Source organism: Aspergillus sydowii, assembly GCF_001890705.1.
Source record: "Aspergillus sydowii CBS 593.65 unplaced genomic scaffold ASPSYscaffold_4, whole genome shotgun sequence".
In the NCBI taxonomy this organism is placed as follows: domain Eukaryota; kingdom Fungi; phylum Ascomycota; class Eurotiomycetes; order Eurotiales; family Aspergillaceae; genus Aspergillus; species Aspergillus sydowii.
Window position 1 is genome coordinate 1,242,003 of NW_024467862.1, and position 25,794 is coordinate 1,267,796.

At 50.4% G+C, this 25,794-nt stretch overlaps 9 protein-coding genes and 1 non-coding gene across 10 annotated transcripts; 7 read left to right on the forward strand and 3 right to left on the reverse strand.

The window, feature by feature from the left end:
* Positions 1-122: 122 nt before the first annotated feature.
* On the reverse strand, positions 123-4,784 carry ASPSYDRAFT_44144 (uncharacterized protein). Its single transcript, XM_040846800.1, has 2 exons — positions 4,050-4,784; positions 123-3,997 (listed from the first exon to the last, which is right to left on the reverse strand). Exons 1-2 carry the CDS (start codon positions 4,356-4,358, stop codon positions 470-472), a joined length of 3,837 nt encoding a protein of 1,278 aa, XP_040703561.1. The 5' UTR covers positions 4,359-4,784; the 3' UTR covers positions 123-469.
* A 120-nt stretch (positions 4,785-4,904) lies between these two features.
* Positions 4,905-7,025, reverse strand: ASPSYDRAFT_44145 (mitochondrial 37S ribosomal protein mS29). Its single transcript, XM_040846801.1, has 2 exons — positions 6,103-7,025; positions 4,905-6,041 (listed from the first exon to the last, which is right to left on the reverse strand). The coding sequence occupies exons 1-2, from the start codon at positions 6,734-6,736 to the stop codon at positions 5,173-5,175; spliced, it is 1,503 nt and encodes a 500-aa protein (XP_040703562.1). The 5' UTR covers positions 6,737-7,025; the 3' UTR covers positions 4,905-5,172.
* A 76-nt stretch (positions 7,026-7,101) lies between these two features.
* ASPSYDRAFT_148834 (ribosome biogenesis protein RRS1) lies at positions 7,102-7,834 on the forward strand (the record flags this gene model as incomplete). The annotated part of the gene is made up of 2 exons (XM_040841846.1): positions 7,102-7,157; positions 7,234-7,834. 2 exons carry the CDS (start codon positions 7,102-7,104, stop codon positions 7,832-7,834), a joined length of 657 nt encoding a protein of 218 aa, XP_040703563.1.
* Positions 7,835-8,816: 982 nt separating this feature from the next.
* Positions 8,817-10,885, reverse strand: ASPSYDRAFT_149949 (putative Rho GTPase activator (Bem2); the record flags this gene model as incomplete). The annotated part of the gene is made up of 4 exons (XM_040841961.1): positions 8,817-9,451; positions 9,511-9,605; positions 9,657-10,302; positions 10,363-10,885. The coding sequence occupies 4 exons, from the start codon at positions 10,883-10,885 to the stop codon at positions 8,817-8,819; spliced, it is 1,899 nt and encodes a 632-aa protein (XP_040703564.1).
* Positions 10,886-13,865: 2,980 nt separating this feature from the next.
* On the forward strand, positions 13,866-13,938 carry ASPSYDRAFT_t71. The gene has a single exon. It is a non-coding gene; the product is annotated as a tRNA-Lys (tRNA).
* A 435-nt stretch (positions 13,939-14,373) lies between these two features.
* On the forward strand, positions 14,374-16,102 carry ASPSYDRAFT_78104 (Rab geranylgeranyltransferase subunit beta BET2). Its single transcript, XM_040850930.1, has 5 exons — positions 14,374-14,700; positions 14,767-15,052; positions 15,123-15,574; positions 15,626-15,750; positions 15,808-16,102. Exons 1-5 carry the CDS (start codon positions 14,602-14,604, stop codon positions 15,848-15,850), a joined length of 1,005 nt encoding a protein of 334 aa, XP_040703565.1. The 5' UTR covers positions 14,374-14,601; the 3' UTR covers positions 15,851-16,102.
* Positions 16,103-16,815: 713 nt separating this feature from the next.
* ASPSYDRAFT_88662 (uncharacterized protein) lies at positions 16,816-18,617 on the forward strand (the record flags this gene model as incomplete). Its single annotated transcript, XM_040852039.1, has 2 exons — positions 16,816-17,221; positions 17,287-18,617. The coding sequence occupies 2 exons, from the start codon at positions 16,816-16,818 to the stop codon at positions 18,615-18,617; spliced, it is 1,737 nt and encodes a 578-aa protein (XP_040703566.1).
* Positions 18,618-19,358: 741 nt separating this feature from the next.
* msh3 (mismatch repair protein MSH3) lies at positions 19,359-22,821 on the forward strand (the record flags this gene model as incomplete). The annotated part of the gene is made up of 3 exons (XM_040852040.1): positions 19,359-20,151; positions 20,210-21,300; positions 21,349-22,821. The coding sequence occupies 3 exons, from the start codon at positions 19,359-19,361 to the stop codon at positions 22,819-22,821; spliced, it is 3,357 nt and encodes a 1,118-aa protein (XP_040703567.1).
* A 231-nt stretch (positions 22,822-23,052) lies between these two features.
* On the forward strand, positions 23,053-23,904 carry ASPSYDRAFT_88664 (alpha/beta hydrolase; the record flags this gene model as incomplete). The annotated part of the gene is made up of 1 exon (XM_040852041.1): positions 23,053-23,904. One exon carries the CDS (start codon positions 23,053-23,055, stop codon positions 23,902-23,904), a length of 852 nt encoding a protein of 283 aa, XP_040703568.1.
* A 171-nt stretch (positions 23,905-24,075) lies between these two features.
* Positions 24,076-25,569, forward strand: ASPSYDRAFT_897727 (ATP phosphoribosyltransferase). The gene is made up of 5 exons (XM_040852215.1): positions 24,076-24,262; positions 24,341-24,363; positions 24,489-24,986; positions 25,052-25,189; positions 25,268-25,569. The coding sequence occupies exons 1-5, from the start codon at positions 24,246-24,248 to the stop codon at positions 25,501-25,503; spliced, it is 912 nt and encodes a 303-aa protein (XP_040703569.1). The 5' UTR covers positions 24,076-24,245; the 3' UTR covers positions 25,504-25,569.
* Positions 25,570-25,794: the final 225 nt, after the last annotated feature.

Below are 25,794 nucleotides of genomic sequence, written 5' to 3' on the forward strand. Positions count from 1 at the left end.
CCGCATGACGGCAGAAACAGTGGAGTGGATCCAAGGGAGGACGAAGAGCGGTTAGATAAACGTGGAAAGAAAATGGTTGGGATTGGCGATAGAGAAGAAGGTCGACGCCGCAGCAGGGCGCACTCGAGGCTGTTTCCTTTTCAGTCGGTCTGGCTATGGCACAGGCGGCACCGTGTCCTACCAAAGCTCTGTCCTTTGGCTGATTCAGTCTTCTTTTTCACGATGCGCTGCGGCTCTCATTCGTATATGAGCCATTGATTCTAGTTCCTTTGATTTTGCACATTGTTTGGAGGAATATTCGTATTAATTATCAGTCTCGACTATTGTAGCCTAAAACCCTAACCCATCTATACCGAAACACAGAGGACACGGGAACAAAATCAAGTGCATCGCCAAAGGTAAAGGGTATTCAAAGTATAGGAAATTCGTGAGTCATAATATAAAGAGCCGCATGTAAAAACCAAACATTTTATTCCTTCGAAACCGTAGACGACGAGCGTTGCTTTGCCGCATTTCGTTTTTTCGCATCCTCCAACGCCCTGCGCAGTCGCTCTCGATGTTCAGGGTCGCTTTCCATTTTCCTCGCCGCTATTGGCATCGTACTAGCAGGTCGTACGGGGTTGGGCAGAGATACGTCGTAAAGTTGACTGGCCGGAATGACGTCTGAGGGGATCGGTTGGTCTGGGAAAGGCGTTTTGCCTATAGTCCGCAGCGCGTCGTTGATGCTAGCCGTGATCTTGGCAGGACCAACACGGACACTCCGCAGCTTGGTTCGAAGGTTTTCTTGGATCTTTGTGTCCTCCTTTTTCTTCTCTGCTTCGAGCTGACGGAACACTCCGGGTTCTGCGTTAGAGTAGCGGGCTTCAGCAACGGAGACGTTGTAGTCTGCGTTATTGAGGGCTGAATCGGCCTCGCCGAAACTGTGGAGAATGGACTCTGAGTCTTTGCGCAGGTACTCGACCAGACTATGTACTGATTTGAGCACTTGTTCAATCTCGGTGTCCGGTAGCCCAGACGTGCGGATTGCGGCCTCATCGACCCGCGTCACTTTAGCTAGGAGTTCGTCGAGGACACTCTGGTTTTCTCCTAGTCCGCGCATAATAGCGTCGTCAAACAGATCCATGAGCTTGTTTACACGGTCATCGCGGGCCCGCGCAGCTTCCAGGATGTTCTGTTTCTCCATCTGGTCAAAGTCATGGTCCAGCTTCTTCAGTGCCGCAGAGTCACCCATGAAAACAAGAGGTCGTCTTTCGGCTTTCTTTCGTCGACGCTCACGGTCCAAGGCAATTTCTAAACGCTTGTGGTGTCTCATCTCGAGCCTAGTGTGGATCTCGTTCACAATTTTCATGGTGTGCGACGTGCTGTGTTTATCTGTGCCCTCTTCCTTGTTGGTGTTCTCACGGTCAAGGTGGTTCAGCGCAGAGTCATAATGGACTTGAAGGACGGATATCTCCTCCTCTAGCCGCTTATCCACAACATTGAACACATTCGCAATAAAATCTTCCAGCTCCCCTCGCTCCTCCTCAAGCTGATTCCGTGCCTCCGTTTGACGGAATTCTTCTTCCAGAATGTTGATATCCGCATAACCGATTTCTTTCCCGTTGAACAACGCATCAACATGGCCTTCGGACTCCTCTTGGCGTTTGATGCGTTCTTTGTCTAGATTCTCCCTGCGAACCTTGCTCGTCGCTTCCCATGGTTTAAACGTCTCGCGGACGAAGCTGAAATCATTGGGAAACTTTTCCAAGTCTTTCCTGACCGTAGTATGCCACAGGCTTTCAGACTGCTTAGTGACAGGTGTTGAAGTTACGGTGCGCAAATCTTCAACGGGTCCAGATTGCTTGCCCTGTCGGAGAGACGCCGGTAAGGGTGGCGGCGTTGAAGTCTGTGGAGGCCTCTTCCGATAGTTGACGCTTTTTTCTCTGATTAAACCAACAAAAGTCTCATCGTGTTCGTGTTGGATAGACGATGTAGTGTTAGACCTTTCTCTGTTGCCTTCAGAAGGCGTTTGCGCAGGTGCGTCCGCCATAACACGCCCACTTTCTGCAGACGCCTGCCGCAGAGCAGAATAGGCTTGATATGCCGGACGGTCGAACGATAGCTTGTCGGAGCCTCTTTGAGGACCTTCAGCATAGCGGAATGGAGTGTAAATCCGCTGCGGAGGGTTAGTCGTGAGGGGAGAATAGGCCAACTTAGGATCCTCATTGATCATATTGGGCGGCACTGATGTAGCGCGCGGTGCATTGCCTGCGAGAGCGTGGCTTGCATTATACTTATGACCTCCTGGATTAGATGCCGACCTATGAATCGCTGCAGGCTGAGGAGTATGAAGCCGCGGAAGTATTGGGCGCCCGCCTGGACTATAACTACCGTCTTCCACATCGTCCGTATCGTTGGTTAATCCAAAGTATCCCTCTTCAGACTCCACCGGAATCAACCCCGACTCATCTGGCGTAGGTTTCGGCTTATCCTCTTCGACCGGCTGGTTCTCTTCAGGGTCTTTGCCCCTTTCGGATGCTTTGCTCTTTTCGTCCTCCTTTTTCTGCGTGACAATTTGTTGCTGAGTATCCGTAGCAGCCTCATTATCATGCTCGATATTGTAAAGGATCTCACGAAGTTTTGTCTCCTTGGACATAAAGGCCGTGAATATCTTAAAACGCTCTTCAGTCGAATCCGCCACAGCTTCCTTTCGCAACATTGCCACATAGCGTTCAAGGGAGGATTGGGACCATGAATCAAGATCCTCATAGCGATCTACTTGTCTAGATGGTGGTCGAGGAGATTCCGACTTTTGCGCAGGTTCACTCATAGTCTCCTTCGCGCTGCTTGTTGGGTTAGTTGGCGTTTCCTTCCCAGATGCTAGAGGTTCTGGCTGTATCGCTGGAGCGGTTTGGATAGGACTTGGGGTAAGGTGAGGCGAGGCCCTCTCTGGTTCGACCCTCAAGCTAAGATGTGTTGTCGATGGCTGATTGTCCGTGGAAACAGGGTTACTCCATGCCTCAATGACGCCGTCAATGTTTTCCGAATTTGCAACAGCCGATACTGAGGAATAATCTGACCCAGTGCTATTCATCCTAACAGGGTGCGAGGGCGGTTGATAATCCTCTCGAGAAGTTGGACTGACAGGTGAGTGCGTCGAATTATATTGAGATGTTTCCGCGGTCTTTGCTGGAATAGATTCCGGGGTTGAAAATGAGGGAGCTGGAGAGTGGCTGTTGGGAGTCATGGATGTGTTTCCAGCCTCGTGGCTCGGAGTCAATCCATGGCTAGCGGGGTCTTTCCTTGGCTTGAAGGAATCTGTATCATCAATGCTACCTACAACTGGAGATAGGTGCTCCCAATCAGATGGACCTCCAGCGCCCAATGCGGAGGCTCCGGTTGGTATCAGCAAAGGACTAGCTTTAGGGGGTACAGGTGGAGGAGGTGCTGGTAAGTGGACAGATGATGGGGTCTGTGCCATAGTGGCTCCTGGAGGAGGTGGACCAGCCGGCTGAGCAATGGCGTTGAGCTTTTGGTAGAAGTTAGGTGCTGGAGAAACTGGGGGCGGTGGACTCGATTGATTAGGGACGGCAGGCTGGTATTGGCCCTGAGGCACGACGGGAGGCGCCGGCGAGGTACTCTGTTGGCCAGGACCAGTACTTGCAGGATAATGCTGACCCGGTGGTGCGTTCGGATAGGAGGCCGCTGGCGGTTGATTCCACGCCTGCTGAGCCTGTGGTGCCGTTGGCAATGGAGGCGCAGTATTCTGATAAATGGACGCATCGACTGCTGACGGGGGAGGCGGCGGCGGCGGCGGCGGCGGAGGAGGAGGGGGTGGGGGCAACGAATTAGGAGGTTGCTGAGACATATAGGGAGAGTTCGATGTCCACTGTTGATGATAGTCCCCCGAGGATACTTGGCCGCCATAGCTCGGCGCACCTATTGAAGGCTGGTGGGATGCGGAGCTCGCTATCGGGGAATGGGCAGTCTGCTGTCCGGAAGCACTTGAAGGTCGAGGCTAAAGTGTGTTAGTATGGAAGTAATATCGTTTCAGGCGAATGAAGACTTACTGGCAACGGAGGAGGGGGAGGAGTCTGCAGATGATTCTGCCTATTGTAATTCACACCCCAGGTTGCTGTGCTGATACCGGAAAAGCCAGATATTGGCGACGCACTTGAGCCGGAATATGTTGGAGAAGGTCCATAGGTAGGACCGTGAACACTTGGGTTATAGGATGGAGGCGGCGGCGGTGGTGGTGGGGGACTCGCAACGCCTGCGTGCGATGGCCTCGGGGGTGCAGCCGGAACTCGCCATTCTGGGGCAGGGGGCGCAGATGTCGGTGGCCGGTGAGTATTCGAATATTGATGTGAGCCGGACATCGTCTCGAGACGGACTCTGCTGGAGCGCAGAAAGCGCTATCGCGAGAGGGCGGTTAGGTGTTCGTTTGTTGACGCAGTGCGGGGAAAAGATCGATGGAAGGAACCAGCGATAGAAACGGCTTTCTAGAGTCGATAAGCGTCGCTCGGACGATGAATGGTTTGTCAACAGCGAAGCACAACCCCTCTGCACGGCTGGAGACGCCTTTGGGGGAGGCGAAAGAAAGGAGTTAGCAAAAGGAGAGGCTGTGGCCGAAAGTGGATGAAGATGATGGCTGAGCACAAGGCTTGAGGCGGCTGAACTACGCTCCGTCAAGTAACTGTTTGTATATCACCACCCCACACCAAGGCCTCTTTTGATTTTCACTCTGTCTCCTGAAAAAACTTGATTGCATTTTAGTCTCAGGCTGTGTGTCATATTCCACAACCTGCGCGACTTTTGCTTCTATTGTCAAGAGGCGCATCGCATGACCCGTATGCATACTAATGATCAAGCGTCACATGGGGTCCGCTTATGCCCAACCCGATGACCTGCATGGGTCCAGAATAATCTGCAGGTGGTTATATTATGCTCCAATAGTACATACAACCGCGAGGCGACGGTATAAGCCACAGACCTAGTTTTGAGAGAATACAATACCCACTTTCATTATATGCATACAGAACATACACTCAAAAATCAAATAGTAAAGTACAGGTAAATCCACCGGTTTATCTCACGGCATAACGGGGAGGACAGGCCAAGGTTGAAAAGGACGAAGATGGAGAGTACTACACAGAACCAGAACCAAATGCCCGTGCTCTATAGAAGAATCATCTATGAAGCCACCCTCACCCGTCTACCCAGCTTCTCAAGCTCACCAATAACGCCGCCGCCAGCGAGCGTCCACTTCTCACTAGCCCATTCATCGCTGACCGTCTCCCTCAGAAGACCGCTACGCGCGAAATATTCCAGGAAACCGCGAGCCTCATCTCGGGTCAACCCGCCAAGCTCCTGGACATCCAGCATTCCTTCCTTGGCAACTGTAGGCTTCGGGAAGTTGAAGGCCTCGAGGATGCGCGGGTCCGGGTAGCTGTATGCTCTGGGGAGTGGGAACTCCGGGGCAGAGGGGTCCACGCCAGCGTGGCGAGCTGCAACTTGCTTCATCGCAACGTCGAAGCCGTGAATAGACGGGTTGTTAGACGTTGAGGTAGAGTAGAGGACAGCTCCACCGTTGGGAAGGGTGGACGTCCCTTTCCCGGGCTTTAGCAAGTCAAGGAAGTGTCGCACAAAAACAAGGTCGTGGGCGTGGATAAGCTCGAATTTGGCGCTGCGGTACGCAGAGTTTTGCATCCAGTGACCGAGGCCATCAACAGTAACTAACATGGGGGGCCGAGGTGAGAAATTCTTTTCGAGACCCGAAGTGGCAGATGTTGCGGTGAGTTCTGTCCATAGCGCTTGGAAAACAGGCCACGCATTTGCTTGATCCTGGACACCGACTTTGGCCAGATCCGCCAGCGTCATGCCGGGCTTGACAGTAGGCAAGGTAGGGTGTTGCTGAGAGACGTTCAGTTCAGAAAGAACCTTCTCGTTGGCGGTGACAGTGCGAGACAGAAGCGACGCTGTTGCCTCGTTCTGGACATATAGGTCGGGCTTTTCTTCGGAAAGTGGTGCATAGCCGGTAATTCCAACGACCAGATCCCGGGCTAATTTCGATATCAGTAACTATGAAACGAGGTATTGACGACTAAAAAGGTTGAAGCTTACCATCGGGAACAGTGATGACAACCCAATCCTTGGTGAATCCCATAGCCATAGCCTGAAGCAGGTGAACGCTCTTCCCTGTCTTTTTAGGCCCGGTGATGATCTTCTTAACGACAGCCCCTTTACCCTCACCCTCACCGGAGATATTGTCAAAAACTCTGCCCATTTCCAATGTTTCCCGTCTCAAAACAGTCCCGGGGCGGCGGAAAATTGACCAACCCTGGTTAGGCTTGAAAGCCTGTACAGCTCTCAACTGATCAATCATCGGCACCGGGAGGGCGAGAACTGTGCCGCGAAGACGCGAATCGACCATAGTCTCCCCCGATAGTTCCTGCATACCTTCGACTTCGAGAGCATTCGGGTTGCTGAGGACAATACGCTTGCGGGCAGCTTTGCGTTCCCCAACGGCCGGAGGACGTGTCTTCTCAACGGGTTTCTTCTTCTTTATCTTGGCAGATCGTCCCTCACGGTACTTGGGACCAGATTGATCACCCGCTTTCTTCTTTAACGGATTGGCATAGTAAACGGCGGATGTGTGAAATGCCGGCCCTCGGGGTACGGTAATTGGCGATGGTAAAATGGCGCGAGGTGTCTGGCGAAGCCGCGTCAGGCAGCTCCAACAAAAGGAAGAAACCATTGTGATGTGATACACCGGCACAATGGCCTGTGTTCCAACAGACAACGGCGGTGGAAATGCGATTGAGGTAGTGGAGGCTGGACGGGATTTGTCGCCGCAAGACCGGAGAGACAACTGGGAAGTCGGAGCATATTTTTGGCCTGTTCCTCAGAATCCTCAAATTACCTACTATGAGTTAGCGTCATTGCCGCTATAAGGGGCGGTGTGTCCAAAGCTCCTCCACCGAGTAAAAGCGGCGCTCCGAATTTATCCCCGAACTTTTTTTTCTGTTTTTCCGCCTTTGATAATACTCTTGAATATCGAAGATTTTCTTTTCCGCCATTTCTGAACGGCTGCGCTGCAACCATTCTATCTCTATACTCGAGATGACAAACTCAGCGATAGAGGCGAAATCAGCCTCCAAATCCAAGCCCGAGAGACTGTAAGCCCAAAATTTGTTCATTCTATCAATCCTGCCAATCCACATGCACCTATGCAATTACTTACAAGGACAATAGGCCCATAACCGTCTCCAAGCCCACTCCATACACATTTGACCTGGGTCACCTTCTTGCCAATGACCCTAATCCGCTTGAACTTCCGCGCTCCGAACCCCTCAATGGATCCTTAAAAGCCACCGCCCGAGATGGCGTGCAAAGCCTCCTCAACCAGCTCCTAACAACCTGCCAAATCACCTCCTCGCAACAGGGCGTCCTCCTTTCTCTCCCACAACCGTCAACGACACTCCCTCGACACAAGCCGCTCCCCACACCCAAGCCGCCGACCAAATGGGAGCTATTTGCGCGCAAGAAGGGCATCGGCAAATACAACAACAAGCCTGGTGCTGCGCTTGCAGATAAGGAGCGCCGGAAGAAGCTGGTCTACGATGAGGAATCGGGCGAGTGGGTGCCGCGCTGGGGGTACAAGGGCAAGAATAAAGCTGATGACGAGTGGTTGGTTGAGGTGAAGGAGAAGGACTGGAAGAAGGAAGAGGACGCAGCGGCCCAGGGAAGTTCGATTCGTGGTATGTCCCGTGCTGAGCGGAAAGAGAAGATACGACGGAATGAGAGGAAGATGAGGTCGAATGAGCGGAACGCGAAGAAGTCTGGGGGCCGATAAGTGGCCGTGGACTCGTGGTGGATGATTGAACTTTTGTTTTCATGAAGTTAAAATTCGTGCATGGGGATTCTGTCTGATATCTGGTGTGCTGGATTTATCTGGGCGTCTGGAGTGGTATCGTGGGTTCTGGGTTTATAGGTCGTCCCCGTATTAGGGCGAAAAAAAAAAGCAATATCACCCTTTCCATATAATTCCGCCATAAATAATCTCCAGACCGACGGTAACTTCCCTTGATATCGCATCCTGATGGTCGTTTCAGGGGTTTTCAGAAGCTGAATGGCGCAAAATTTAACTCGTTTCATTACAATTTACAGATATGGCTGTGGGAGCTGGGGCGTAATGCAGGATCAAGGTTCAATATAGTGAAATTCAATGCTATGAAACGCCACGACATGGCTCCAATATTCAATGATAGGACCGGTTGCGGAAGGCTCCAAAACAAATACATGAAATGAGAAAAGGTGGCATGTGCAACGATATCCGATAGCCAACGCTGCAAGGCAGGGGAAAAAGGCGACTCTAGAAAGGAGAAAACATTCAAGGAAAGTAGTAGATCAAAGGGAACAATTTCTACAGCCAGAAACAGAGGTGAAAAAAAAAGGTAATAGCAGGCCAACGATAACCAACTCCAAACTGCGCCAGACATGCAGTGCCCTGAACTAATTAGAGAAGTGAAATCATGGGATGAAATGCATGCAAAAGCGAAAAAAAAAAAAAGCCAGAGAAGGTCGAGACAAAGACGTCAGCAAAAAGATTGCAAAAAGTCAAACGAGACGTTAATATACAATCTTGACCATTGTTTCGATCCACGGTTCCCGCCGAAGATCTTGTACGGCGCGACCTAGGCGCCGGATCGAAGAATGGTAAAGGATAGATAGGCCAGCCTACTAGGTTTTTAAACAGAGCCAGCCCCCATGAGGATGCGTGACACGCAGTAGGAAGCCCGAATTGTCACAGACAACGGATATTCAATATAATCAACTCAGATCCGGATTGGAGATAGCGGTGGTCCAAGTTCCGGGAGTTGAGAAATGCTCCTTGCATGAGATGTTTCAATATTCCGAGGTTTTTTCTTGTTTTTCTTCGGTGTCTCAGGACGGGGAGGTGCTTCGTAAGTGCTGTTTGTGCTGCTACCGGAAGAAACAGCCCTTTCATCAACACTGGCCTCTTGGGTTTGCTCTTCTTTCTCAGCCCTTTCTTTCTCATCCATTTCCTTCTCACGCTGGAGATATTCCTTCTCTGTCCAGCATCCCTGCCAGCAATTTTTCCAGTCGCAGACCAGGAGTTGGAAGCAGAAAGCATCGATCTTCATGCAAGGCTGAAAACAGATGCAAAGGTTGCGGTAGTCCATTTTATTCTGGTCAACGTATGAGTGAAGAAGGTTCAGATGACAGGTTATAGCGAAGAGAAGGTAGTAATGGTAAGGAGGCAATTTTGAGAGCTCATCCTTGAGCATTTGCGGGGCGGTCGTGGCACCCTCGCACTTCTCTGCGATCATTGCTTGTGTCTCCTTGGGGAATAGCTCGTCGGGTATTTCACGAAGCCAAGCCTTGAACATGGAGCCAATGATGTTGATGTCATATAAGTCTGGTTCATCAAAAAGACTAACGTCCAGCTCTAAAAGAATTGGTGAGAATTTGGCCGGAATAGGAAAGGGGCCCGCCCAATGGGCTTACCAGTATCAAAACGTCTCTGCCAGTGCTTCACTTCTTTACCACTACCCGGCACCCGATAAAGACCTTCTTCTTCGCAACCTTTGAAATTGAGGTAACTGATCTCACGTTAGTAATCAAACACTGTACAAAAAAACTGTTGGACTTACTCTATACACCGGTATGGCAGTGCAGGCATCCAGAACTCGGTCTTATCCTTACAATCTTCAAGTCGCTTGGCTATGCGCGTTCGCCGCGCCTGTTCGATCAAGGGCAGATTGATCACAGTACAAACGTAATTGTCATCTGCCAATAACTCGCGCTCGTTTGTGCTACCACTTCTGGTGATCTTGCCGAAAAAGCCTTTCCCAGCCTTCCCTAGACGATCAGCCGCCCCGCTAGAGGATTGCTTGAGATTGCTGAACAAGGCAGCCGAAGCACCCGAAACCTGACTCAATGAAGCCGAGGGTGCCATCGATCCCTTCCGGCCCATCGAGCCATTGTTATACTCCGCAGGTCGCTCAGCATTGTAGCTCCGAGTTGTACCATTGGTGGTGCTCCTTGATCCAACCTTCGTACACTCTTGCGTATCTGACTTGAAATTCTCTTCGAGCTTCAGGAGGCCGGTAGATGGACGTCGATTTGGCGCTCGGCTCAAGGATGAATCGTCCAACCTGATCGACCGTGAACGAGTCAGGAGGTTGGCAAAGCGTGGCTTTGTCTTCCGGAGCGAATTGAATCCTTCTGCTTCAGTACCAGTTTTTTTCAGCTCTGTCGGTTGTGTTTGAGGGTCCTTATCATCGGAAGGGTTGCTGTCTAAACAAGAAGAGTTAGTTTCGGGCAACTTCACACTAACAATGCTCAATTGGTACCCACCATTTTCTCGTTGAGCAACAGCTCCCAGAAGATCGGGTGATGATTCATAAAGCTTGGACGATACCTGTGCTCGTCGATCCCTCGAACTACCGCGGCTTTTCGGCTTTTCTGCCGAGTTACCAGAGCTGTCTGACCTCTGTGCCTTGTGCGAATATTTCGGCGCCTTAAGACTAGAGAAAAAGGAACGCGAAGCGTCGCGTGTATGTTTGGGGGTCTCCCTAGGTGATGGTGGATACGGGGGTATAGCTGTAAAGCCTGGCGTAGGTGGTTCGGCGGCGAGGGTAGGAGAGGCAGGAAAGGAAGGGCTGTTGGGGGTTGGGTTTGATTCTTGTGTGACGGGGCGGATCGTGGCTCCTTTGAAGAACGGCGAACTGGAAGACGACTTTGGGGAATGCGGCGTCAACGGACTCAAGCCGTCGGAACTTTGAGCACCAGGTGTCAGAGGAGAGGAGATCTTTGGCCCCGCCCCCAAGGTGGATGGACTTAGATCCAAGTTGGGGATCATAGAATGTCTCGACGGCATTTTGGTAATCGTTGATGTGAGAGTATCAGTGTGGGACAGCGATGGGATGAATGAGAAAAATTGTTGAATGCGAATAAATATATCGACGTTTCAAAGGAGGAGTTGGGCACAGTCAGCCTATACAAAGGCAGTGAAGTCAGCAAGGGAAGGCGAATTGACAAATTTTGAAGAAAGAGAGGCTAACCATAAGCTCCAGGCCTTGGGACTTTCCTTCACAGTTACGATATGAATTCCTGAATCCTTTCAAGACTCCAAACAGAACGCAAGCCCGGGATTTGCGGAATCAATCAATCAATCGTCAGAGCTCGCAAATAGATTGGACCAGAACCAGCCTTGCCAATCTTGTCCAGTGGTTTCTGCACGCCTAATGAATAAAAGTGCTTTCAGGTGCTTCGGTTCAAGTGAATCTGCAGCCAATTACACCAACGTTAGTTAATCATCTTCAGAGCAATCGATTCTGTCCGCCAAACGGTAAGCGAGGAGTTCGGTGACAGTGACGAAATCCAGGTACTGCGGGATAGTGAGATCTGAAACCAAGTGGGCAAAGATCTGACGCATCCCTCAGTGGGTTTCTTTATGTTGCAGGGAGCGAGATTAAACCCAGTCCCCAGACTTGAAGAGATCGTTTCAGAACACAATTTGTGCTTGACTGGGAGTCTGAAACCCGGACGGATACCGCCAGGAGGGTACGTATGGGAGTGACAACATACCAAACCGCGCCCCTCATACTAAGGCCTGGAACGTCTATATATTTCTTCCTTTCACTCTCACGCTGCTTTCCCTTTCGCCAATGTCCACGTTTCTCAGTCGATAGTCTGCTATCAGGCGAGTTCTGCGCAAAGTAGGAAATCCTTGTCAACAAGGAGAGTTCGCGGGCGGTCGGAGACAGGAGGAAGTGTGGCAAGGAGATTGGCGGCGCTAGTGATTTCGCAGAAAGACAAAATGTAGGAAGAAAACAGAATGAAGACAATGAAGGGCCTGAATCAGAGCAACAAAGCGAGAGTATTGAAAGAAAAAACAAGAGGACGCGGGCTCGGTTGGTGAGGAATTATTCTTGACGGAGGACAGGAGAGAGGAGAGTGAGTCCCGCACGGTACTGAAAGTGTCCAAGAGTCGTAGCGACGACACATTCCTTGATAGCGCGATGCAAGCGCGGCTGTGTGTCAAACTAAAGGCTCCGTTCCTTTAAGGGGGAGCCACCAGTAGTGGAGAATAATGAGATGGCGGAGAACAGTTTCGAGCAAGTGGCTTTTACTTTAGTTTTCTTGAGCGCTTTGACGGCCTATCTGATGAGCACTGGGGGCTGGAGGCGCTCAGGCAAATCCCTTGCTGAAGTATCGTCCCAGTCAACGAAGATGGTACGGTCGCAATGCGAGTATAATGTTCATTTTATAGGAACTTGCGACAACGCGTCTACGCCGGTGGAGCTGCTCGCCAGGCACAAGAAAGAGTCTACGGGCGACAGCCTGGGGCAGCCAAAATACGCGGAGACAGCGCATCCATGGACCATGGATAAACAGTGATGAGTGATGACGCTTGGGGGCAGCCACCTGCTGCTGATCACCTTTTCTTGAAGGATTGCAGTCGGGAAATCAATCGAGTCGACCGCAAGCGCAGGCGGCAAAAATTGATAAGCTCTCTCAGTTGGACGCCTCGTCAGCTCTTCCTCAGACCGTCATTCCTGTGCTTCGGGGCGTAATATCCCCAACCACGGCGGACTCGTATTACATGATGATAGCCACTCCGGCCCATGTCTCCCCTTTGTTTTTGTAAACTGCACCCTGGGCACCGAAAGATTGGACGGACCCAGTGTAAGAGGGGACTGGGATAACAAGTGGCTCGAGCAACGCAATTGGGGCGGGATGATGCGTTTAGTGCCAGCTAAGACATGGCGATGGAGACCACGGATTGGATAACCGAAGAGTGGTCGAGGGGAATCCCAAGTCCACCAACGAATCACCGCTGCAATGGCAACACGAGTACCTGACCAGGAGGTCAAAGCAACGACACCGTTAACCCACTAGGGCTGAATCATCATTGTCAGGACAGCAGTCCGCCGCCGGTGTCATTGAAGTTCCTGAGGACCCGTGGACTGCCACTCCAAAGAATTTTGATAACAAAGTCTCGCAGTTGCGCAGTGACAGTCGAATTCAAGCCCCTTCGCGTGCTTCGTGTGGCCCCGAAATTCATCTGACCAATGTCTGCTGAGGCCGCCAACCATGGTTCAATGTACTATTTTGATACAGCCAGTGGGGTTAAGGAGAGAAAACCAGGCCACACCGACAATGAGCCAGATATTAAAAGCAACAGTGTGTCAGTTATATGGTAAAAAATACTACTCGGTGGTGCTGACTGCTGAGGGTCACCCCTTAGATATAAATAACTTCGGCGAACTATCTAGAACTGGGCGCCTATTTCTATGGGGTTTATCAGAGGAGTTGGCGGTAATCTGTGGCTATTCAGTGTTCATTATGGAAATCGGACTCCCATGTGGAAAATGATCCTCTAAGGGATTGCAGATCAGTGTAGATACATACTACTGTGAAATCCCCTCTCGGCCTCCCATATTCAATCCACAGTCCCGCGAATCTCTATACGTACATGTTTTCGAGAGCCTGACATCAGCACATTCCATGGCATAGCATGAGTACATCACGAGGGCGGGGGGGAATAAGCATTTAGAAAATCACCGCGTGCCTTTGACCAGTCATTCCAGCGTTGGGTGTGCTGTCCGATATACCTTCAACACGTGGAAAGGTTGGATCCTGCCCCTGATAGCAGTTAGGTATGCTTACCTGTGTGGGGCGTTAAAATACACCATACCTAAATAAAGAAAGAAGGCTCCAAACGAAGCCCAACCATGGCTCATAGTCTAATTTTTCCGAAGGTCCTCGTTGATGCTGAGAGGAGGATGGTAATGCACACCGGAGAAACTCATCTGGCTTACAATGGCAACTTATGAAGGTTTCAACATGAACTAGCCCGGCTAGCTCAATCGGTAGAGCGTGAGACTCTTAATCTCAAGGCTGCGGGTTCGAGCCCCGCGTTGGGCTTTTCTTTTTCCATTTTTTTTGGCTCATATTGCTGTTATTCTTCTACTCGTTTAAGGTTCACTTGCCCTTGCCAGGAACTCGTGAATGAATGCCTTGGTAAATTTTCCATAATTTACGCAGAATTCATCTTTGTGTAGCTGTTTCATCATGTCCCTGGTACGTGGCTACGTAGAATTCTTGCCAGCCTCTTTCTCAAACTCAAGTCACAATAATAGAGGACCCAAGACATGCTGCTCACCGCTGGTCCCACGACTCGATCAGTCAGGTCAGGAACAAGAAAAGCATGGAATCCTGCTTCTTTGAACATTTGAAACATGATCCACTTTTTGACCCAGTTCTTTTTCGGCCGTAGTAAGTCACGTGAGTCGCCTTTCGACACACAAACCTGCTGAACATCCCTGCAAAAAACTTTTGACACGTGCCATTTCCCCCAGCCATCCTTCCACAGCAAATTTTGTGGCGCTTTGGCGTTCTCTTGAAAACCAGAAGATGTCATGCTAGCCTGCAAGACTTGGCCAGGCGCTTATTCTGACTCGGTCTTGGACCAGAACCCCTGCATTTATCCCTCTTAACGTCGATTCTTTGCCCGTTTTGATGATTTTGGGCATCTGAAGAGATTCGTTTGTCCAGCCACTAACCTCATCCATAATATCTACGTCCATAATGTCCTTAGTTTCTGGACCCGGCAGGGCCGCTGGGAAGATCTCCGATCAGAAACTATGCCTGGAGAAACACATTGACTACATCAAGAAACTGGATAGCGTGCGTCGTCCTTATTCCTACCGTGTCACTTCTCTGGGTGAGGAGACGGTTGACAGGTGTTCGTAGCGGAAAGATGAGCTGGAATACTGGCTCACAGAGCACCTGCGGCTTAATGGAGTTTACTGGGGCATGACGGCTTTGCATCTTCTTGGGTGTCCCGACGGCTTACCCCGTGATAATTCCGTGGACTTCGTCCTCTCATGCCAGCAAGAGAATGGTGGCTTCGGTGCCGCACCAGGCCATGATGCACACTTGCTCTATACAGTCTCTGCTGTACAGCTCCTTGTAATGTTGGATGCTGTTGATGAGTTGGAAAAGCGCGGGTTGGGCGGCAAGCAGAAAGTCGGTTCCTGTACGATATACAACCCTTATCCACTGAGTGGCCCGGGTTGAGGACGCCTAGCTAAGTGTGTTTTTCCCAGTCATTGCGAGTCTCCAGGATAAGGAAACTGGCTCTTTCATGGGCGACGAATGGGGGGAGTTCGATACGAGATTTCTCTATGGAGCGCTCAACGCCTTATCCCTTCTAGGTCTGCTAGATTTGGTGGACGTCGACAAGGCTGTTTCGTATGTCCAAAAATGCGAGAACCTGGATGGAGGATACGGTGTATCCCCAGGGGCGGAATCGCACTCTGGCCAAGTCTTTACCTGTGTAGGGGCACTGGCTATTGCAGGGCGGTTGGACCTAGTCGATAAGGACCGTCTAGGTACCTGGCTTAGCGAACGACAGCTCGACCATGGGGGCTTGAATGGGCGGCCGGAGAAACTAGAGGACGCATGTTATAGCTGGTGGGTAGGAGCGAGCTTAGCTATGATTGGCAAGCTCAACTGGATCGATGGTGACAAGCTTGCTGCTTTTATCCTACGCTGTCAGGTTGGTTAACCCGATTATTCCAGCTCAAGCACATTGACTAACCTTCTCTAGGATCCGGAGGCTGGTGGTTTCGCCGATCGACCCGGGAATGCTGTTGACGTCTTTCATACGGTCTTTGCCATTGCTGGTTTGGGCCTCCTGGGTTTTGAAGGCATTGCTGAAGTAGATCCTGTCTAGTGAGTCGATAACCGCCCCGCCTGTGTCTCAGCTTCAATCACTAACCGTCTGCCCAGTTGTATGCCGAAATCAATCACAAAGAAGGTTTTGTCTTTGTAGTATGATATCCTCATTTGTCCACAAGGTGGAACATTTTATTCGTAGTTGATCATCGTCATCACCTCCTCCAATCTAACAACCCATTTTCCTTTTGTCCATGGCTTATGGGATACAATGGGGGAGAAGAGTGGACGCCAGACATTGCGACTTATTTCCGCTTCACCCCTCTACAATGGCTTGTTAATTAGCTGTTAAGACGCAGTGGCACAATTATATATAGCAATATCAATTTACTATTTCAGATCCTTACACAAACAAGCACATTGTACTTTGCAATTGGATTGCTAGTCCAATAGGGATTGACGCTGACAAGGATATTCCCCTGTGTAACCATCTGGTTACCTACCTAGCTATTTGTATTGCTTTTGGTGGGGTGTACGTATATATAACATGCGGTACTTATAGCTCACCAACCAAGCTAAATCTGGCTGGCTGGCTGTGGTAGGACTTCAGTGTAGCTGATTTTGCCAGCCCATACTTCCGTTTTATCTATACCTAGCATAACCTTGTATCTAGTTATATCGGCGGTGTTACTAAATTTTTTATAATACCAACAGTCCAATGCAGTATTGACAATGGCGCCATTGGATCTGAATATCGTTGTAGGTCGTGGTTGTTGAGGCAAGTACGGGCTGTCCTCTGATGGTTGCACCTGCTTAAAGTGTCACTAAGAATTGCCTCTAACTTGACAATGGTTTCGCTCCTCCTTCTCCCGTGATGGTTATGGTACTCGTGCATCTTCAGGCAAGTGCCCACCGAGTTGACGGCTTTCCTCAGTTTCATCGCTCTCCGACAAGTTCTCTCATTCTAAGGAAGTCGATGGTGTCTCTATCTCCAGGATTAGTCTTTCTGTATTGGTTTCTTGTCTCGCTCTTTGTTACCCTCTTATGAAAGCTACGACCTTCCGCTTGTCGCTTCCTTAGCCTTTGGCCGCCTACTTCGACCTTAAGTGGTCCTTGCCAACAATGGACTCAACAGCATTGTTGTGCAACATTTGCCCTAAACGTCCCAAGTTCAGCGACGTATCACACTTGCTAACACATGTCGCATCTAAGGCCCATCTCTCACACTACTTCAAACTTCAAGTACGCAGCCACCAGGAGCAACAAGCCGAGACTTTACTCGATGACTACAACCAGTGGTACAAAGCCAACGATTTGGCAAAGCTCCTGTCGGATCGTATGTCATCCAAGGATTCACGCAGGCGGAAGTCACAAGGGAAGTATTCCGTGCCGGACAACGCCGGACATACGGAAAGGGACGATGAGTACAAGGCCACGCCTTCGCAGGCTTGCAACCCACACAACGCCCTTCCAAACTACATTGACCCCCGTCTCTCAGACCCTTTCATGAGTTCAAGCACCAATACAGGTGAGTTTCACTACTAAGCTGCCCCCGCCATCGCACGGTTACCTAACCTGTTCGTCTTTGCGTAGGGTATACGCGAGCACTTACGGCATCGCCGCAGGACCAGGCGGTGGAACGAATATCTCATAAATGGGAGAGAGATGATGAAGGCGACTCTGGGGACGAGAGATCTTCCTTGACTCTCGCTGCGCCATGCTGGCCCAACGCTTTCAGGCCAAAGGAAGACAGACAGTTCCAACCGTTGAGCACACCCTTCATCTACGATCCTTTCGTTGACGACAACGATAGCTTCGAGTACTCAAACGGTAATGAAATGGATAAAGAGAGGGCGGACGAAATCGCAAGACTCAAAGGGGTCCTGTGGCCGGGAATGGATATTTTCGACTCTGCCACCGAGCAGATGAAACGGAAACGTAACCAGAAAAAGGATGAGGGCACCCTGAAGATGATGGAGAAAACATCAATGGGCGTGGAGCCCACGGAATTGGTCTTCTCTCCAACTGGTATCCTGCGGAAGCAACGTGTGATCTCGGGCAACGTTGAAGACAGCAGTCCTCTGAAAGGGGAGACACCGATTCCGAAGAAGCGAGCCACTCGCCCCAAGCGAATACTTTCGCAGGTGGACCCGAACGCTCAACGCGGGCCAGAACGGAAAAGGGCTCGGAAGACTATCAAGCAAGACTGCGTTAGTTCTGTGGGAGGCGTGTACCAGCGCGATCTATACACACCCCAACGGGCTATTGTGCAAGCAGCGAGTCGCCTTGGTGGCCAGATGCCTGTCGGGAATGACATGGACGAATTTGCCATGGCCCTTAGCGACCATGACTTTCAACAGCATAGCAAATTCGCCATATTCCGTGACATGTCTGTTTCACAAGATTCTAAGGTGGAAAACCAGGGTAGGTTTCTTCACGGTGTGACAGCGCCTTCGCAGCCATTCTTGCCGCGACGAGACATTGCAACTCATAACGATTCTCACTCGCCACACCTTGCAGCCCATTCACCGAGCCTCCTTGAGAAAGGCCCCCGCACAGTTATGGACAAAGAGAACATTGAGCCATTGCTAAACGTCTACGGCCGAGTTGATCCCCTAGTTGGTTGGCAATCACCTGCAATGAAGCGGTCCGATAGAGTGCTATCACCGCAGTACCTCTTTGGAGACGTACAATACTCTGGGTATAGCCCGTTTGAGTGCCACGAGAGTCCGATGGGCTATTCTTTCAATCCATTAGCTAGCTCGCTCACGAGGATGGCCACGGAGGAAAACCCAATATATGCGGCCGAATCCGAGAACATGTTGAAGGGCCCCTCTACCGCACGAGTTAGCTCTCCAGATGCTACGATTTCCGATGTTGAAGATGAAGATTTCGATCGGCTGTATCTCGACGGGGGTCCCTAATATGCCCCGTCGTTGCCTGGTGACGTGTTCGGAGTATGTTGAACTTGAGGCGGTTGTTATATTGTATTTCCTAGACACGGAAGTATAGTGCTGCGGAGCAAAGTGTTGATCTTGGACCCATGATTGAGTGAGAATCGTCTCTAATTATCATTCATCCGATATGGGATTACGCCACAACCCGTTATATATGTCGCTATCGCGGTTATACTGCACGGACACTAGTCAGACTGTCTGACAGTTCCTGGATGTGCTATAATTAGTTGCACGTGTTCACTAGAGTTAGATGTATATGGCAGGAAAAACAATCAAACGTTATTATTTACCTTTATATCAGGTTGTCAATCTCTGAAAGGATATCATGGCCAGCTGAAATATAAATGAAGTTGGCCGGCCCTCCCTAAGGCGACCTTCAATACACTAAGTTACCTAGTTACTGTAGTTAGTTAGTTACCTATGCCCGATTAAGTAATCTTATTCCAACGCGGGCGCGAACGCGCTACGGAGCCCCACGCGTCAAGCTCCGAATGGAGAGAGGCTGCTATCAAGCTTGAATATCGACGTTGTTCCCCATACAGTTCGGCTATACAACTAGTTTGATTCACTTCTGCAATGACTGCGTTTCTGTGACCGGAACGTGCACAGACTCCAGAGTCCCTGAATGAAGCCCTGCTGAGGACGATTTCGGGTTGGCTTGCTATTACCATCAGACCCTTCACCAACAGAATAGGCCCAAGACAAAACATGCCTCTACCATCGTCTCAAACGTCTGCGTCATCACCCCCAAGCCTAAAGCGGAAGCAGCCCACGATCTCGAGCTTCTTCACGAAGAAACCCCTGGGTTCACAGCAGTCCCCCCGGAATGAAGTCAACCGCTCACCCAGCGCCCCAATCAACAACCCGGAAGAGCCTGAAAATGCGGAACATCCGGTAGAAGAAGAGGAAGAGGAGGAGGATGAGGAGATAGTGGCTCCCGCTCCGAAACGGGTGAAGTCAAATGGATCGCAGCAAGAAAGCCGCATGCAAAACCCAAAAGCGAAGCCGGCGTTTCATGCGGAGCAGGCTCCGCAGCCTGCAAATAGCCAGCGGACCGAACTTTCGAAATTTACCAGTTCTCCTGCGGTCGCTACAGGGGTAGACGGGGAGTGTGAATTAGACAACGGGGAGGCGAAAGCGCGACAGAAAGAGAGGGAGAAACTACATCAGAAGTTCGTTCGGAGACTTGGTGGGCCGGATTGCCTTATTGGAATTGGTCGCAACAGTGCCAGCGAAACGACGCCTATTGAGGAGACTGGCGAAGGCGAGGAAGATGAAGAGGCGGCGCAACCTCCACCGAAGGGGAAGGCAGCGGGGAAGAAAGGTGGAAATAAGCTCACGCCGATGGAGAAACAGGTAATCGAGATCAAAAAGAAGCACATGGACACGATATTGCTTGTCGAAGTTGGGTACAAGTTTCGGTTTTTCGGTGAAGATGCGAGGGTTGCTGCGAAGGAGCTTAGCATTGTCTGCATTCCTGGAAAGTTCCGATATGACGAACGTAAGTCCGCATCTCCTTATCCGTTGATGGTTCGGCTTGGAGTATTAATATTGCTTAGATCCATCGGAAGCCCACCTTGACCGTTTTGCTTCTGCAAGTATACCTGTGCAGCGACTACATGTCCATGTAAAGCGTCTCGTCACCGCCGGACATAAGGTGGGCGTTGTTAGACAGTTGGAAACTGCCGCTCTGAAAGCAGCTGGAGATAACCGCAACGCACCATTTGTTCGTAAATTGACGAACGTTTACACCAAAAGTACCTACATTGATGATATCGAGGGCCTTGAAGGATCTACAGTCGGGACATCTGGTGCCTCGGCCACTGGCTATATTCTTTGCATAACGGAGACGAATGCTCGGGGTTGGGGGAATGACGAGAGAGTACACGTGGGCATTGTCGCTGTCCAGCCGACTACGGGCGATATCGTTTATGACGAATTCGATGACGGCTTCATGCGAAGTGAGATAGAAACGAGGCTGCTCCATATTGCACCATGTGAGCTTTTAATTGTCGGCAATCTATCAAAAGCAACAGAGAAACTCGTGCAGCATATTTCTGGGAGCAAGATGAACGTTTTTGGTGACGAAGTCAGGGTGGAAAGGGCGCCGAAGGAGAGAACCGCGGCGGCTGAAGCACATAACCATGTTTCGAGCTTTTACGCTGAAAAAATGAAATCTGCGGATGCCACGGATGATGAAATCGCCAGTGACCTTCTTCAGAAAGTGCTCAACTTGCCGGACGAAGCTACAATCTGTTTATCATCTATGATCAAACACATGACCGAGTATGGCTTGGAGCACGTTTTGCAACTAACAAAGTACTTTCAGCATTTCTCTTCACGCTCTCACATGCTTCTCAATGGGAACACCCTCACGAGCCTTGAGATCTACCAGAATCAGACAGATCATTCTTCCAAGGGCAGTCTATTTTGGACGTTAGATCGGACGCAAACTCGGTTCGGGCAACGTTTGCTTCGAAAATGGGTGGGGCGGCCGTTACTGGATAAACGTCAGCTTGAGGATCGAGTCAACGCTGTAGAAGAGTTGAAGGATTCGCAAAACACTGCTCTGGTCGAGCGGATCAAGGGTTTACTAGGAAAGATCAAACACGACTTGGAGAAAGGCTTGATCCGGGTGTACTACGGGAAGGTATGTATAAAAAGTGTTTCGTGTTATGTCTTGCTCTAACACCGATAGTGCTCTCGACCGGAACTCCTCACCATTCTGCAGACAATGCAAATGGTAGCGCAAGAGTTCGCTGATATCAAGTCACCGGTGGATACAGGGTTCTCATCGCCCGCCATCAGCCAGGCCATTGTGTCTCTGCCGACAATTCTACAAGATGTTGTGTCTTTTTTGAACAAGATTAACATGCATGCAGCTAAGAATGACGACAAATATGCCTTCTTCCGCGAGGAGGAAGAGACCGAGGAGATCAGCGAGCACAAGCTCGGAATCGGCGCCGTTGAGCATGAGCTTCAGGAGCATCGACCTGTGGCTGGGGAAGCTCTGGGAAAGAAAACAGTCACTTACGCCTCGGTTGCGGGCATTGACTATTTGGTTGAAGTTGAGAACAACTCACCAGCCATTAAGCGAGTGCCAGCATCATGGATGAAAGTCAGCGGCACAAAGAAGGTGTCAAGATTCCACACACCGGAAGTGATCAAGCTGATTCGACAGAGAGACCAGCATAGAGAGGCCCTTGCTGCAGCGTGCGATAAAGCGTTCCTAGCCCTTCAAGGAGATATAGCAGCCAATTACCAGGCTCTCCGGGACTGTGTGCAGTCCCTGGCGACTCTAGATAGTCTGGTTTCTTTAGCCACGATAGCCAGCCAGCCGGGCTACGTAAAGCCGGAATATACAGACGATACGTGTATTCATGTTGAGCAAGGGCGGCATCCGATGGTGGAACAGCTCTTGTTGGATAGTTATGTACCTAACGATATCGACTTGAAAAGCGACGCGACGCGCGCGCTCTTGGTAACGGGGCCTAATATGGGTGGAAAATCCAGCTACGTGCGTCAGGTAGCCCTGATTGCCATCATGGGACAAATTGGTTCATATGTTCCCGCGCAGTCGGCGAAACTTGGGATGCTCGATGCTGTGTTTACTCGAATGGGTGCGTTCGACAATATGCTAGCAGGCGAGTCTACATTCATGGTTGAGCTTTCCGAGACAGCAGACATCTTGAAGCAAGCGACGCCGCGCTCGCTGGTGATTTTGGACGAATTAGGTCGAGGTACTTCCACCCACGACGGAGTTGCAATTGCGCAGGCTGTTCTCGACTACATGGTGCGGTCTATTCGGAGCCTTACGCTCTTTATCACGCACTATCAGCATCTCTCGAGCATGGTGAACTCTTTCAGTGATGACGAATTGCGGAACGTGCATATGCGATTCAGTGAGTCGGGTACTGGGGTGGACGAAGATATCACCTTCCTCTATGAGATTGGAGAGGGCGTTGCGCATCGCAGCTACGGTTTGAATGTTGCGCGACTGGCGAATCTGCCATCGTCGCTCCTAGAAATGGCCAAGCAGAAGAGTGCGGAGTTGGAGGAGAAAATTCGTCGCCGTCGACTTGCAGGACTTGTTGCTGCGGTTGGAGATATGATGGGATCAGCCGATGAGGGGACGATAGAGAAGCTTGTCAGCAGCATGCAAGAACTGTAACCACTAATATTATGGTGTAAGAATTCATTTTTACACAAGGAAGGAAGCCGTTGTTTGGCCAGCAGTAACGCTGGTGATCAGTAAATAGGTATCCAATGATAGGTCTTTCCAGTAAGCGCCCATAGTTGCGGGACACTTCCATGGATTTTTTGTATATGCTACTTTCTTGAAATCAACAAACCTGCGACTTGAAAGACCAGCGAAAAGCTGGCTAAGCATCCCCCTGAGATTATGGAATTCCCCCGTCCCCATATCCATCCTCACCAGGGCACTCACACTCACACTGCTATTCTACTTCATGGCCGCGGGAGCAACGGCCCCGAGTTTGCTGAGGATTTCTTTTCTTCCATGACTTCCGAAAACAAAAACCTGGCTGCTTGTCTACCGAACTGGCGTTGGGTATTCCCGTCCTCGCGAGAGCGATGGACCACCGCATTCGAAGAAGAAATACCTGCTTGGTTTGACGCATACTCCCTGAGCAACATCGAAGAACGACAGGACTTGCAAGTAGAAGGGCTGAGAGAGTCTGCTCTACATATACTCGCCATTCTGGAAATCGAGATACGACTCCTTGGTGGGAAAGCAAGCCACGTTTATCTGGGAGGCATCAGCCAAGGAATGGCAACTGCGCTGTGGACGGTTTTCTGCGCCAGGGACACAATCCATCAGCCGTTGGGTGGATTATTAGGATTTTGTGGCTGGCTGCCCTTTGCCAACAAGGTAGAAGATTTGATTCAGCAGTCAAGGGCAACGGGTACGCGCCGTGCTCTTCCCCAAATGCGGCGCCTGGTATCTGATCTCTTTCTTACTACAATTGGTATCGCCGAGGCTACGCAGCCAGTGAGTGCTGCGGACAACATCTCATCCGCTCTCTCGACACCGGTTTTGTTGGGCCATGGGACAGATGATGCCTGGGTACCTGTGGAACTGGGTCGGCAAGCATTTCGAATCTTGCGAGAGGCCATGGAACAGGTTGAGTGGAAGGAGTTTACGGGTGCGGAGGGGGAGGGCCATTGGATTAAGGAGCCTGAGGGATTCGACCATATCCTTGAATTTTTGCGATCTGGTTCTATTGGAAGCTAGGTGATTCGTGCAATAAGACATTTGATATCCCAGATATAGTACGGGGAAATCGTAGGTAATTCAAAAGTCGTCGGGCGGCAGTGAATCCCGGTCATGCCTCAGGCATCAACGTCCCGCCCCGCCGCCGGCTTGAGTAATTCATCAGTCTCGGTGTATCCTGATTCTTTCCAGCTCTTCTCTTCCTCAATTGACTCGCGCTGTCCCGCTTTGAAACAAGGGCAATATAATATCTCAATCGCCCAATTGAACCCTTTCACGTCTTTTTGCGCCTCTACTCACCGACGTTTTTCCATTCGCAATTTCGCAGAATCTACCCCGCGCTCAGTCCAGTCGCCCTCAGAATGGACCTCGTCAATCAGTGAGTCAATTGTTCTGTCAATCCGAATTTTCTGCGCATTCCTTTATATGCTGACGTCTTATACAGCCTGGAAGGAAGACTCCTCTTCGCTGTCCCCAAGAGCAAGTTCCCTGACCCATTCTGCGCCCGCATCCGTGCGGCCTGAGTCATTCCAACCCGCCCCTCTTAAAAAGATTGTCCCTCCAAGAGAGCTATCCCAGCCCAAACTAACCAAAATGCCATACAGAGGGCCGTCTCCAACAAGCAACTCTTGACCTGCTCTCCGGTTGCGATATCCAATTCCGTCGTGAAAACCGTCTCGACCTCGCATTGGTCAAGAACCTGCCTATCGCACTTATCTTCCTTCCCGCCGCAGACATTCCCACATTCATTGGCGAGGGCCGCGTCGATCTAGGCATTACAGGGCGCGACCAGGTTGCTGAACATGATGCGCAGCTTGGCCTCCCTGAAAACGATCCATCAAGCGTGCAAGAGATCCTGGATCTAGGGTTTGGCGGATGCAAGCTCCAGGTCCAGGTTCCGGAGAAGGGAGGTGTCCAGTCTACTAAGGATCTGATTGGCAAAAATGTGGTGACGAGCTTTACGGCCCTGAGCCAGCAGTTCTTTGCTGGGCTTGAGAAGGAACACGGGGCTGCGGAAAAGAAAACGAACATCAAGTACGTTGGTGGAAGTGTGGAGGCTGCTTGTGCTCTCGGAGTCGCTGATGGGATTGTTGATCTTGTTGGTGAGTCTTTCCTTCTATTTATTATACTTCTCTCTAGGATCTGGAAAACTAACCAAGTGAGATAGAATCCGGCGAGACAATGCGCGCGGCCGGGTTAAAGGCCATCGACACCGTCGTCGAGAGTACTGCCATCCTCGTCAAGAACCGAACCACCACAAACCCGCTCGTCGACCTGATCACCTCCCGTATCCGCGGTGTTATCAGTACGTTCTCCTACAATCTCCATATCGAATTTATCCCTTGTGAAAATTATACATACTAACTACTCATCCTCCATTTAGCCGCTCAAAAATTCGTCCTATGCCAATACAACATCCCCCGCGCCAGCCTCTCAACCGCAAGCAGCATCACACCGGGCAAGCGCGCGCCCACGGTTACAGCTCTCGAAGAAGATGGCTGGGTGGCTGTGAGCTCGATGGTCGAGAAGAAGAAGATCGCGACGGTGATGGACGAGTTGACTAAAGTTGGAGCTACAGATATCTTGGTGCTGGGAATTGCCAACTCGCGGACGGATTAATTTTTCTTTTTGAAAACTTTTTGCGCTTCTTATGATGTCTTCTTTTTATTTGGGATTTTGCTTGCTTTGTTATAGAAATTTCGGCTTCTTTTACTCTATTATTTAGGTCTTTCTATTTTTTTGCCCCTTATTTAGACATTTTCTGGGTTGTTTATATATGCTGGATCTGTCTGCTTTTTTCTGTAGGTGTCCATGTTTATGCTTTGAGAAGTGTTAGGATTGCATGAAGTGGGTATAGCATATACAGTTCGGACTAACTTGCTGACCAGGACTTCGTTCTGCAGATTTTGA